Source organism: Ambystoma mexicanum, chromosome 2q (genome assembly GCF_040938575.1).
Source record: "Ambystoma mexicanum isolate Mex_15411 chromosome 2q, UKY_AmexF1_1, whole genome shotgun sequence".
NCBI lineage: Eukaryota > Metazoa > Chordata > Amphibia > Caudata > Ambystomatidae > Ambystoma > Ambystoma mexicanum.
In genome coordinates, this window is record NC_090924.1 from 615,938,585 (window position 1) to 615,953,127 (window position 14,543).

At 46.0% G+C, this 14,543-nt stretch overlaps 1 protein-coding gene across 2 annotated transcripts in view; it reads left to right on the top strand.

Moving 5' to 3' along the window:
• The window catches only part of CCDC13 (coiled-coil domain containing 13), a 1,886,344-nt gene that overhangs the window by 1,145,649 nt on the left and 726,152 nt on the right, over positions 1-14,543 (top strand). For both annotated transcript variants that reach the window (XM_069647762.1, XM_069647761.1), the window contains exon 10: positions 5-211. In XM_069647762.1, coding sequence (XP_069503863.1) covers positions 5-211 — 207 coding nt within the window. The remainder of the gene's footprint in view (positions 1-4; positions 212-14,543) is intronic.

Genomic DNA, 14,543 nt, shown 5'->3' on the forward strand with positions numbered 1-14,543 from the left:
GTAGAGTCAGCAGAAACACATGCAAGAACTATTAGGCTCCCTCAGCCAGCAGGACCAGAGGAACAAGGAGTCCCAGCATACACTAGGATTTCAGCTTCACAACGAAGCCCAGAAGCAGAGCTCACTTATAGGGCAACTTAAGCAGATGGTAACTGAGAAAGAGGCCAAGGTGAAGGATCTGGAAGAAGAGATTAAACAACTAACCGTTAAAGTAAGTGTGCAAAACAGATTTAATGGGGACATGTTCTCTAGTGGTGTGTTCATATTTACCATGTCCTATACCCCCTTTTCCTTTCTTGATTGCAATGTTCCAGCTGTATAAATAATTTTTTTATTGCCTTATTCCACAACAATGCAAAAGAAAAACGAACAAGTAATTCACTCCTTTCAACAGGAGACATATTATCATATCAAGCCAACTGTCTTCCTGTCTTAGTGTCTTCCTTTTGGAGCGATCACAGCGTTCTGGGAACACAATTCCATGAAACAACCTTGTTAGGCAGAAACCTGTGCAGTTCCTTTAGGGACCACTGCAAAAGATTTAAGACTACAGGTGTTGGCAGTAAACTCACTTGGTAGCAGTCTGTACCACCCAGATTTACCTGGTAGCTGTGGCTGAGCAGTAAGACTTCCCTCAAGAAGAGTTAGGCAGTATGCAAAGTATACACAATAGGCACTCAGATACAATAATACAAGCAAACACTGACCAGAGCTTTGGTATCAAAGTATATAATTATTTATTTAAAAACACACAGTTGAAACACTCCAGCACTCTTATTGTAAAATATTCTAAACACAGTTACTATTGTAATACATACACCCCTTTTTCCTTATCAGCTAAGTCACAGTAAAACACCACTTATTTTAATACAGAGGTCAGCGCTTAACTAGATTGCACTCCGATAAGTTTGTGAGAAAGGGAGGGAAAAAGACAGAATATGAAAAGGTACACCACTCTAAGATTCAGGAACACTGTTAGCAAGGCAGAGAGCAAAACGTCACTGGTGAGCCAAAGTCCAAAGGCTGGGCCCACTCTTAGAGAGAGCAGAGCACAAATGCGCCCAAGATCACACAGTTACACTATGCTTAGAAAGTCTTGCAGAGGGTTCAAAAAGGGTTTAGAGAGGCTTTAAGAAAGTTTAGCCAGGGTGTCCCAGACTAACCCAGGTTCGAAAGCCGGGGGCTAAATCTACCCCGTACAGTCGGTAGCAAGGGAAGCCAGGCGGGACACGGTACCTTAAGTGGGAAGGATCCTCCAGCGGTGGCAGTTGTTCCTGGTAGTGGGTGCAAGTTGCGTTGTCATCCAGGGGAAGAGAAGATCTCGACTTGGAGGAAAGATGAAGGTCGTTGCCCTACCAGGGAAGAAACCAGCCGCGGAGTCTTCCGGTTAAAGGTGGTACCTTTGTTTCGCGGTCGTGGTAAAACGTGGTATCCCGGTTGCCGGGGTGCTTGGCACGGGCAAGGCGGCCACGAGGTACGTCGGGAAAGCGAAAAGACGGTGAAACTGGTTATCCCCACCAGTCAAAGGAAGAAGACTCTCTGGCAGGAGATCTCCTCTGTCGTTTGGAAAAGTGGCTCCACCGGTGGTGGTGTCGTGGCAGGTCACCTCAGCTTCTCCCTCGTCGGATTCTTAGGTCCTGTGGCGACTTCTGAAGTTCCAGTCCCCAAAGCCCTGCTTTTATGCAGCAAACCCCCATTCACTCAGCCTAGCTGTCACTCAAACATGCTAAGTGGTGAGCCAGCCGGCTCACCACTTGGGCCAATCAGGATGGAGTGCGACTTGAGTTGCCTAGGCAACTCAGTCCAGGGTGCCTAAATTCCCCTCCACCCCTCCTAAGTACCCCAGACAGAGTGGCACCACTTTGGAGGGCTTCTGTGGAGAAGCCCGCCAAAAAGTTGAACAAAGGGCTCGACTTGGTTTGGAGTTACAGAAGAGAACACAAACGCCATTTTAGAATCAAGTTTTGGCAAAAAATACCAACCGGAGAATTAATATTAATTAAATCAACCGGCGGTATGTTTGAGGCTACCGTAAATAATTAAATAAAGATAGTAGCCTAAAACAATGGGAAATCCCATAGGAAAATATTTGCTGTTGAATATAAAAAGTACTATCCACTGCCACCAGCCAAAACTCGATCAGGGGGGACGGAGACGTGCCCCCTTGACTAACAGACCCTGGGGCAATCGAATTGCCCCAGCCAGTACGTCCACAATATGATGGTCTGTACTGGTTCTGTTCAGAATTTAAGACTAGTAAAGTCAATGGTGACTTTACATGCCCTGGGAGAGAGTAGTCAGTCCCAGGGTATGGAGTCTATACTGGGGGTCACTATGACACCCCTGTGTCACTGCACTGAGGGTGCTGTGTAACACACATCACAAAAACCCATGAAGCCCTATGGAGTAAAAGACCCCATAGCCCATTAAACACATCTAGATTCAAAGAAACACACTCAAATCATGTCCAAGAGTGAGGGTAAAAGTCTCACTCTTGGCAGGAGAAAAAAAATAAACCCCAAAAATCCAGCAAAGCTGCTGGGGGACTCACTAGGTTAGGAAATTCAGCCTAAACAGAGAATTCTCCCTAACAAACCTTGTATACTATATAATGTCCCGTGAGAGGAATTAGTCCTTTTTTCTATTGTTTTGTCTGGCTTAGTCTGTGCTCAAAGCGAGGACCCTGTAACCTATCCTTCATGAATTTGGCTTCACTGAGTATAGACAAGCTTTGTGTTTTTTGTTGTGGGCTGATACTCCTAGAGTGGGATGGGCCGTATTAACATTTGTCAGGGGAGCCTTAGGTAAAAGAAAATCCATAATGAATTGAAGTGTATTTATTTTCTGTATTTCATAGTCGTTTTCTATTTGTTTTTTTATCTATTTTTCTGACGTTTGTGAGATTGTATGTTTGATGGGGTAATTTGTACATGTGATATGTATTTGTAGTGCTGTTATTAGGGAAATGTTATTATTTACAAAATAAACTGATTTTCTGCTCCTGCAATCTTTACAAATTCTGCAGTAATCCATCAAGAAGGAAAGAAAAGCATAAAATATGCAAAACAAAATCTACAATTTTGTGTTGCAAACACTGGCGGTGAAAGGATTGCTGGAATAAAAGCCCAATAGTCAAATGTTCCCACCACTGTCTATGCAGCCTAATTAATAGTACATCATTTTGGCAGAGAATGAATGGGTTGTAGTAACATTATCGCCCCAAATAAGCTTGTAACATTATCCTTAGGTTTCAAGGTAGGTTTGGATGAAATTTTAAAAAAGTAAGAAAGGGAGAGTGGGATGTGTATCTGGTTGTTAATAGGACCTAGAACATGCTCCTCTCTTTCTTATGCTTCCGGTTTTTGTATGATTTAGTAGTGAATCTTTACTGAACAGAGATGTTTCCATTTGGGATATTGTTTGATTCTCTGTTGCCAGACACTTCACAGTACTATTTCATTCCAAAGCGAAGTGACATATAACTGGGGTGCCACCTGCATTCTTAGTGAGCACACAGCCCTAAGCATCCTACAAAAATTGCAAGTGCCAGGTGACACACTTTGAAGAAATGTATCATTGCTATTGTCGCGATCTTGTAAACAATGGCTTTAAACCAGGCATAAATGTAAAGATTTTATTTAATAGATAGTATGGTCTCACTGAGTGACCTAGTCATGGCCACAGTTCTTTACATTTCTTGCTTCAACTGGGTGGGCACTTGCTTGTTATTTCGAAGTAGATGATGTTACCCATCAGTTTGTTTCTCATGCTTGCCTGAAAACCTAGACTTCAGTTACCATTATGCAGTCTTGTCACATTTTCTTTTTCACAGGGAGTTCTGGGTAACATGTCTGCAATTTTGATACGCTCTGTCCCTTTCTTGAAGCGTTTCTGCAATTTTGACTTTAAAAATCTCAATCAGTAAAAACCCTTGCTTCATTGAAGTACTGCAGTATACATTTCCAAAGAGTGATTCAATCCAGTGAAGGTTTTAGTTGTAGAGGATGTGAAGGAGCAGGCTGTCACTGGTAAGGGTTACATCTTCCAGAGTGAAGAAGAAGAGAAGGAAGAAAGATAGAAGACTGAATGGCTGGCAACAGATGCAGGACCAGGAGGTATGAAGGGAGCAGAGTGGAGAGAGAGAAGAGAGAGAGAGAGAGAACGGGGGAACGATGAGCGTCAGCAGGAGGGAACCTGTGCGTTGCAATGCTCCATCTGTACTATCCAGAAGCCTTTTGATGTTTCCTTCTGCAGTGGTAGTGAAGCGATGGGGACATGACGGCGCCATCTTTCTGGTGATGTCATAGTGTTGCACGAGAAATCCGTCGGCCATGTTGGAAGGGGCAATGATACCAAGATGGCAGATACCTGTTTTGTGGCAGGTGCGATAGCGAAACCATTTTCAGAATGGAGCACATTTCCATCTGTTGGAGATGGACCACATGGGAGGCGTTGTCCTCATAAAATGGCATACATTTCCACAATTCTTCTTCTCCATTTTATTACTTCTTCACACCACTTCTTCAACAGAGAGTATGAGATTACAGACTTCAATTCGAACAGGGCTATGTTTCTCAACTTTATCACTCACTAACACAACCTCTTTCTCACAGGGGTGTTGTAATGCATGCTTCAGTGTTCGCAATGCAGTGCTTCCCCACTTTACGCCTGCTTTACACAGTCTCTTCCTTAGAGGTGCAGTAAAAGCTCTGTTATCCTGCATTCCTGCGCCCATAATGCTTTATTAACCGGCATCTTGGTTCAGCACAGCTTCACTGGAGACCCACCGGCATCCGAATTTCACTCTATTGGCCAATTTGGTAGAACACAGAAGGGTACGCTGTTAATGCTTTTGGGTTTCAGTTGTGTTGGAAAGCCTGGTGAAGTAATGCGTCATTCAGGGGCCTCTCTGGTGCTGCTGAATGCTGCTGCAGCTGTGAGGTAAGTATAGCGATGGGGACTGAGTCCTACCTAGGTCATGCGATGATGTCAAGGAGATCATCATCCCCCTCCCCGTTGTGGGACAGGAAAATCCCAAAGAGGGGTACAAGTCACCATCCCTGAACCCCCCCCCCCCTCCCCCCCCCGACTCCCCAATCACTAACATCTTTATGGGATATGTGGGAACTAAGGTGTATGATGACCCTTTAACCCCTTTGGTAATGGCTGAGTTGGCTTCTTGCTCAAACTAGCCCCAATCCTTATGGAGGAGAACGATGAAGTGAGTATCCCCCCAAGACCCCTTTGGAAAAGTGGCATTGAAAGAATAAATCAGAGAAAGGCCCCTGGGAAGCCTGCAGAGCTCAGTTGAGTCGAATCACCCAAAGGAGGTATGGACGGCAACCAATGGAATGCTGGATGCAGTGTTCCGACCCGTAATCTGCACTGCGGGAGTGCAGCAACCAGAGCGGATGAGTAACCGGAAGAGTCCAGTTCGATGCAAACGGGAATTAAGTATCTCAGAGCAGCAATGCAAAGGCCCGAAGAGTAGCCGCAGTAGAGTCCACACACCATGCAAGCAGAAAAGAAGAGTTACCAGCTGCCCTCACATAGTCCAATTGACGAGTCTTGTAAGTGGCTGTGTGGCAAGAAGATGCCTGGGCAGACTCCACAGCCCTCTCGAAGAGCACCGCTCATTAGAAGCAGGTAAGCTGTGGCTGTAATGGAATGGGAGGTGGGGTGGGGGGCACAGTGACGAAGAGGGCAGAAATTTGAGGAGCGGGTAGAGTACAGAGAAACCCAGAGTGGAGATGGTGGAGGAGACCAGCCCGGAGCAGGGAGAGCACACAGAACTCCTGAGTGTGTGGCGACCAGCCCTGGAGTGGGGAGAGCACAGAGAATCCCCAGAGTGGGGAAGACCAGCCCCGTAGCAGAGAGAGAACACAAACCCCAGAGTGGGAGCGTGGTAAGAGAGGAAAACACTCACCGGAACGGGGAAAGCACAGAGGAACCCCAGAGTAGGGAGAGAGTAAGAGGCCGACCCCAGAGTGGGGAGCGGAAAAGAGATCAATCCCGAAGTGGGGAGGGAACAGAGAAACCCTGGAGTGGAGGGGGAGCAAGAGACATTCCCCAGGGTCGGGAGTGAGAAGAAAGAGAGCCTGAGAGTGGGAAGTGTAGGAAAGAACTCCACAGTGGGGAATGGGAAAGAGCGGAGGCCCAGAGTTGGAGGAATAGACTGAGAGAAACCCAGACTGCAGAAACAATAAAGACAACAGTCACTCCAAAGGGAGAAAGACTGTGAGACTCATAATTTTGAATGAAAAGTAGAGAGACTTAGCTGGAGCCTCGGACAGCCCTGTAGCACTACACAAACGGTATAAACTGGAACTGTAAACATAGGCCAGGGTCTATGGTAAAGAGACAAATGGCAGAGGGGTCAGAAGCCATCAGCCATCCCTTTCATTGGGTAATTCCCCAAAGTTTGTTTTGGTTGGTTTTGTGTTTTCCTTTTTAGAGAAAGGGAAAGAATTAGGATTCTGGACACGGAACTTCATTTATGTCCACACATCCTAACCAGTATTCTTTTTGACTTTTTTCTGGTCTCAATTTTGGGAAAGATTAGGCTTTGTTTTGTTGGGAAAAGAATACAAGATTTGGAATTCATGCCTCCTAGTCACTCTCCTGAGTCTGACCTTCCACAGTATTTTTACTATGTTCATTAAGCTTTACTGTCCCCCTCTCCATGTGAAGCCAGATTGGGCCATTTCACACTCGATGCATCCTGCTTGTATTCTTTTTTTACTATTGATCTGGGAGTATGGAGTAGGGAAAGGACGAAGGCATACAGTGGATATATCTGGGATGGTCTGTGGAAAGCGTGAAGAAGAGGAGAGCACACAGTATCCCATGCCCACAGCTGACGTTACATTTATCCAACAGAAATTAAAGCATCAGGGGCTCTTGGATTGAAGGCTGTGATTACGCAATACGGATGTAGCTGGGAAGGGCCCTTCTTCAGAAACTGGGATTAAGTGTCAAATACGAGCTGAAAACAGCTCCTGGGTAATGGGCAACAAACCGAAGGCAGAAGTTACAGCTTCTTGGAAACCAGGAGCTAGTACATAGCACAGCAAAACAATCTAAATTCTGCATGACATTCATTTTTGTTAATTATTTATGATCTGTTATGCTTTAATGTCTTCTGGGTGTGTCATAATGCTTCTTTGAAAACATTCTAAAAACAGAAAGTTAGTGTCTCAGAGGTGTGTTCGGTTGGCACCAGTTGGACTCGGTAGCCAAAGGTAGCTCCTGGTAGCCGTTGGTGTCAAGCTTACCAGGCTCTGTTAGGCTAAAGCAGGAGCTTTATAGCCCTCGGCTCCCAGCAATTTTGAACTCTGTAAATGTGAACATTTCTTATTTTAACGGTATGTTGAGAGAGTAGTTTGCTTGTGCATTGGTCTCAAACTGCCCCATGTTGGATGGACTGGACCACTCATTCCAGGTTTGTGCATTGTACTCTGGGACATTTAGTCCCTCATTTATTATTGATAAAACAAATCTACAAGGACCAGAATGCAAGTAGAGTAGCAGGAATGTATTGACAAGCCGTGCCCAATGCAAGGCACATTAAAAACCCTGTAATTTCTAGAAGATTTCCTTAGGATTACAATGGAGCAAAATGTTGCCTCAAATAATATGCTGCTTATTCAGCTTGGGTTCAGAGAAAAGTCTTAAGCCATGCTCCACAACAAAATCCTGGAAAAATGCACAATATGTTCCAGCGGACTAATGGTCAGAGAAAAGTCGTACTTTTCCAGGGGCAGCACAATGGGCCTGACTTTGTTTTACATTTGTTTTGGATCCATTACTTTTACACCATTAACATAGATAATTCAGTAATGACATGGTTATTACAGTGATTAGATGTAGAACAATTGAATGTGATGGGCTATGTAAGAGCATTAAGTGTCCTGTCCTACAATATTAAAGTGCAGTATTATACTTCTACGAGAGGACAATACTGTACTACACACTAAGTTGGTTTATATGAACAGATCATGCCTATTTTTCACCTCACTGTACAGTGTGGTACTGTTCTGACATCTCAACATTTTTTGTAGATGCAGTATTTGAACAAGAAACCATGGCTACCAGCACCCCAACAAGTGGATGCTTAAAGTAAAAGCGTGTTGTGTTGACCATTATGTAGAATTTGGTCATAAATAAGCGTTAGAGACAGGAGAAAGCGAGAGCAAGTTGATGCAGGAATTAATGTTGGCTCATTTACAGTCCCATCAAGTGTAGGGAAGGCATAGTTTCATAAGTATTGACACTGACACAATGGATACAATTTGTAAAAGCTTTATTGATAATGTTGGGGTTGGAGAAACTCCTATTCTGCCCTATAACTAAGATGGGAGAAGTCTCGACCATCAAACGATAAACAAAACAGTCCTAGTGGAGTCTGTCAAAGCAAAATGGCTCATACTAACAAAAAACCTAATGCCTGCCCTATATCTTGTACAAAAAGTGTAAAAAGCAGAAAATGTATGCAAAAGGAAAAGCCAGTATTCAAATGATAATGTGGCTGATAGCTCTCCTCCCCACGTTAGACCTCACAAAGTAAGGCGATCCTTGTAGGCAGGATGACACACTCTGGCTCAGATTCAAACACGTTTCCCAACCCTGGATCGAGGCTCGCCTGGCCTTCCACGTTTAAAGTTAGTTTCTCTGGCTTTCAAAATTATTTTTCAACCAAAACTTTCACAAAGGTCTGCCTCTGCCAGGCTCAGACCTTTCACCACACTGTTCTTGTAGGTCCCCCTCTGCTAGGCTCAGACCTTCACGATACAGTTCACACAAAGGTGCAAGGGGGCTCCCTACCCCAAGCTTAATATACATTTCCCTCAATCGGGCTCAGACAACTTTGGGATGTCGAAGTCTTACGACTGTGCGTGGCTTTCTTTATAGATCACTGCAGGACCACTTTCGATTCAACGTTCACTATTTACTTTCACTATTACAGTTGGTTCGCCCTTTAACTTCAAACAATGCACCTTTCAACCTTTCACAGACACTTTCGAATGGGCTACTTCCTTTCACCGGACCACTCTGTTACTTAGTATCGCTTATCTTGCAGCTGTATTTCACTTTAAAGTTAATTTGTGGTCTGCCTTTCTTTGTGTTTTATCCACACACATGCAGCCTTCACTTGAGATGTAATACTCTCTCCCTCTACACAGGACTCTCAAACCTATCTGTTTTCACCTTATACACAAAGGCAGTTCTGTTCTACCTTGTACTCAAACTGCATTGTGAAACTTGGGACAGAACCGCGCAACACAGTCAACTAGACACCATGTCACTCACAGGCCTAAAAAATGCAGCTCCCTCGCACACCAGTAGCCCCAACGAGACCCACTGCAGCCTTTCACTACCCCCTCCATCACACAGCCCACCCCCCTTCCACAGCACACCTTTAACTTGCATCCCTCACACACTCTTTCTCCCCCACCCTCACCACACCTACCCACCCCAAACTGTCACACTCTCCCCCACCCGTAGATCCTGCTCTGTGCAAATAAGTGCAGCAAGATGGAAAGATGGATTAGAGAACACCCCCCACGGAACACAACAGAGAACGCAGCACAACATCCAATATCCCTATCAAACTCCAACCGCACCGGCAACCAACCCCCAACACCTCCCGCCCACATTCTCCCCAATCAACTACTCAACACCCCCAAATCACACTTCCCCACCCTTCGTGCAGCAAGAGAAGCCCTAGCCAATACCCCTTCAAGCAGAGAACCACACACTCTCTCCCATACACCCATGACTGCTCACAATGCAAGGAAAGGGCGAGACTGCAGACACCTAATGCCCCCTTAGCATCACCCATTCTCCGACACAGTTTGCAACCACTGCCACCACAATATAGGAGCAAAACCTCACCACCCGCATCTGACCCAGTCCTAGCTTACTTTCCCCCTGCCCCATATCCAACTGCTCCCTCATCTTCACACTACACCTCCCCCCTCTCATCCTCCCCACAACTCCAGTCCCCACATCAAACCCCACTCTCCCCCAACCCTCCCCATCCACTACCCACAAAGACATCCCACCAAATATCTTGCACCCTCATCAACGCTTTGGGCCCATTTAAATTCATTTTCTTGGCCCACTAGTCCCGACTGCAGCCTCGTTCCCCACCACCCTTCCCGGACCAGTTTCATTTAATTTCCCTCCCGCCTCCCAGCCCACCCCTGTCCCCTGATTGGCTACAGCCTCTGGTTGTGTTGGGCCTGGTCCCAGGCCTCCACGCTGCTTCTCCACTTGTATTATCAACCACAGATGAGTGGTAAAGCCCTTAGGTCCACTTTGGGCCCATTTAACTTCATTTTCGTGGCCCCCTAGCCCTGATTGCAGCCTCGTTTCCCACCACCCTCCCCAGACCCATTTCATTTCCAGCCCTCCCTCTGCCTCCCTGAACACCCCCCTCTCCTGATTAGCTATCCCCCCTATTTAACAGACCCTTCCAGGGCAGCCCTCTGCCCGGCAGCCCCTGCGGCTAAGGGCCCCATGGCAAAGGGTGGCTCCAACAATGGCGGCTCCAACAATGGCGGCTCCAAACAGGGCGACTCCAAACAATGTCTGCAGGTGTCAGCAGGGGGAAGCCAGTGGCCAGTCGCCAACCGGCAGCAACCACCAAAGTAAGTGTGGCATGGGTGGGTAGTAGAGCATTCACTTTACTGCAGAAAGTCTTGCCACTCTACATTACCTTACCTAAGAACATAGCTTGCGAGGCGAACATCACCTACATTGCTCTCTTAGGGAATACTCAACACTAGCAATTGCCATTATAAATCTACTCTCAAATATAGGTATATCAAACCATCTGTGACTGCTACAAAACAAAATCTACTGTATTATATTCTGAAACCTGCTGCATCATGAAACCTAGGCATTCTTCCCCTATACATGCCTCTCTATCTAGGTGCAGCCTTCATCCTTATATCTGGTCAACATACCATTAACCATTAACCATTAACCTGCGTGGCACCCAGACAGATTTGTGAATGCTAGCAATTGCCATACTTAGATAGAATTGTGAATATTAGCAAGTGACACACCTAGATAGAATTGTGAACATTGACTGCCGTTGCATCCTCACATACCTGTGAATGTTAGCAATCGCCACACTTAGATAGATTTGTAAATGTTAGCAAATGCCACACTTAGATAGAATTGTGAACATTGCCTGGTGTCATATCCACACATAATTGTTAATGTTAGCAAGTGCCACACTTAGAATAGAATTGTGCACATTGGCCGGCACCGGACCCAGATATAACTGTGAATGATAATAAGGGTCACACATAGATAACATTTTATGAACATTTACCTGCGTCGCATCTAGACAGGATTGTAAATGTTGCCTTGCGTCACATCCAGACAGATTTTTAATGTTGGCAAGGGCCACATTTAGTTAGAATTGTGAACATTAGCCTGAGTCGCATCCAGATAGAATTGTAAATGTTGCCTTGCGTCACATCTAGACAGATTTTAAATGTTAGCAAGTACCACATTTAGTTAGAATTGTGAACATTAGCCTGCATCACACCCATTCCATAGGACTCTCAAATCCTGGTATAGCTCCCATCTCTGTCTATTGTATGGTGAAACATAATGTATTGTGACACCTAGGCCTTTCTCCCACTATAAAGAACTCTCATTTCTAGGTATAGCCTACATCTTTGTATACTATATGGTGAAACGTAATGTACTATATAACCTAGGCCTCTCCATGACTTTGCAGGACACTTGAATAGAGGTGTGGCCTACATCCTTGTCTATTGTATGGTGGAATGTAGTGTATTGTGAGACCTGGGCCCCTCCCCCACCATGCAGGATCCTCAAATCTAGGCATTTAGCCATACTGCAAAGGTTAGCTGCGAGACATATAACCCACTAACCAAAACAAGCTCAAAATCTCTGCATACTTAACTTGCACAAAAAACTCACACAACCACCTCTCGCACAGCAAGCCGCCTGCACTTCACCACACCGCAACAACAATCAATCAACACATAAACCGCACCAACAGCACACGGGGACTGACATCGATCCGATACTCGCACCAAAGCTCAGCGCACAGTGTATACCGAACTGAAGCTGCCAACAGGACACTACCTCTCTCACTATCCTACTCCCTCTTCTCCTTACTAATCCACCCCGCCTTCTCGTTTACAGACCCGCTTGAGCTCCTGGGGACCAATTGCATTGGTGACGGTGCGCGGTACAAATACCTTTAACATAACATTAACATCTATGACCTTATCACAGAAAAAAACACAGACATTCTATTCATTACTGAGACCTGGTTCTCGGATGACTACGGACCCCTCGTGCATGAGACCTTCCCACCTGGTTACATTCTCAACCTCCGGAACAGATCACGAAGGGGAGGAGGGCTTACAATATATCACAACGGCCAATTCAATCTAATAACCAATGACACCTCCACCAGCACCACAGACTACGAATCCCTCTTGGTAAAACTCCAACTCTTACCATACGCCTCACACAGCTTCCTACTCATCTACAGACCCCCCGGCTATAACCAAAACTTCATAGACACATTTTGTTAAAGCGCTGGTCGCCAACCTCATCCTACACCCAACCCTCACCATCCTAGGAGATTTCAACATATGGTTAGACTCCCCATCAAACCCCATGACCAGGGCATTCACAGACAGTCTGGATCCACTCAATCTGAAACACCACACCTCCACTCCCAACCACACGAGAGGCCACACCCTCGACGCAATTTTCAGCACCGCAATCCTATCTACCCAGCCCCCGGATCCACTGTCATGGACGGATCAATCAGCACTCTGTTTCACCATACCACTAAACACTGTGGTCAGCGGCCAACACCCCACGCGTCCACCACCAACCGCCCCTCTATCTTTCAACTATGGAACAAAGTGGCAATCACCCCAGATCTTGATTTCTTACTCCACAACTTCCTCAACTCTCTTCCTTGTGGAAGGAGCCCCAGCAATAGACTCCTTAGGCCTCTGGCTTACCAGTGCCTTCAAAATCTTGACCCCGTTAAAACATACCTTGCTGAGATCTGGACCAACGCTGAGGTGGTTCACCCCTAATCTCAAACCTCTGAAAACTCTCAAGCACCGTCTGGAACGGGCCTGTAGACCCGACCCTTCAGCCCAAAACAAAACCACCCAAGCAACGACAACCAGAATTTACAAATCGGAAATCAGAAAAAGCAAGAAATCATTCTATGGGAACCGAATCCAAAATGCTCGCAACCCAAGTAAGGAACTACATAAAATCATAGCAGAATTCAAAACCCCCTCATGCTCTCTCCTGTACATTCCAAACTCCCAAGCCTTATGCGACACCCTCTCGCTCCAGTTCTACAATGCGGCCAACAAAAGACACAACACCATCATCGCCAAACAAAATAACCTACGGCCTCCGCCCACTCGCCCTCAGGCTCTCACCCAACCCCCCCCCCCCCCACAATCACAATCTTCTTTTGACTCTTTCTCTCCCATCACACACCTAGAATTCCGCTCGCTGGTTGCAGTCAGCTGCCCGTCAGGCTCCCTGGAACACCTGTGCCCACCCTCAATGCTAAAAAAAATACTAACCTCCACCTGTGCAGGTAACGTTGCACGCACAATCCTTAATCACTCACTCACATCAGGATCCTTCCCAAAAGCCCTAAAAATATCCTACACCAAACCCATTCTCAAAAAACGGACCCTTGACCCACTCCTCCCCCAAAACTACTGACCTATCTCCAATACGTGTTTCATCGCAAAACTGATTGACCGCGCAGCTTACAAACAGCTTGGTCAATTTGCTGAAGCCAACAAGCTCCTAGACCCAGTGCAATCCGGTTTCAGACCACTAAGGGGAACAGAATCCTCCCTAGTCTCCATCTGGGATGACCTAAAATAAGAACAGCCGACGCAGACAGTTGCGCGGTTCTCATCCTGCTAGATCTTTCTGCAGCCTTCGATACCATTGATCACTCGATCCTATTAGTCAGACTTCAAACACCAGGAATCAAAAGTACAGCCCTTTCGTGGATCTCCTCCTTTATCTCTAACCGGTTGCAAATCATGCACCTTGACCAGTTCACATCCATATCACGTCCAGTTTGTAAAGGTGTTCCCCAAGGAGCGACAACGTCACCACTAATCTTCAACTTCTACATATAACCCATTCCCGCAATCATCTGCTCGTACAAACTTACCTGCTACAACTATGCAGACGATACGCAGATTATCCTCAAAATCTCAAACTCTGAAGGCTCTGGCAGCACGGACCTGTCATCGTGCCACTCTGACATCGATCACTGGATGACGACCAACCACCTCATCCTCAACCCTGGGAAAACTGAAATCCTAGTCTGTGGGAAAACATCACTCATCCCCAACCAATCCCGTGGCCCACTTAACTAGGACAAGCACTGGCACCCTCCAACATGGTTAAAAACCTTGGATGCAAATTGAACTCAGATTTAGCCCTCACCCAAGACAGCACCTGCGTATCCAAAACCTGTTTCT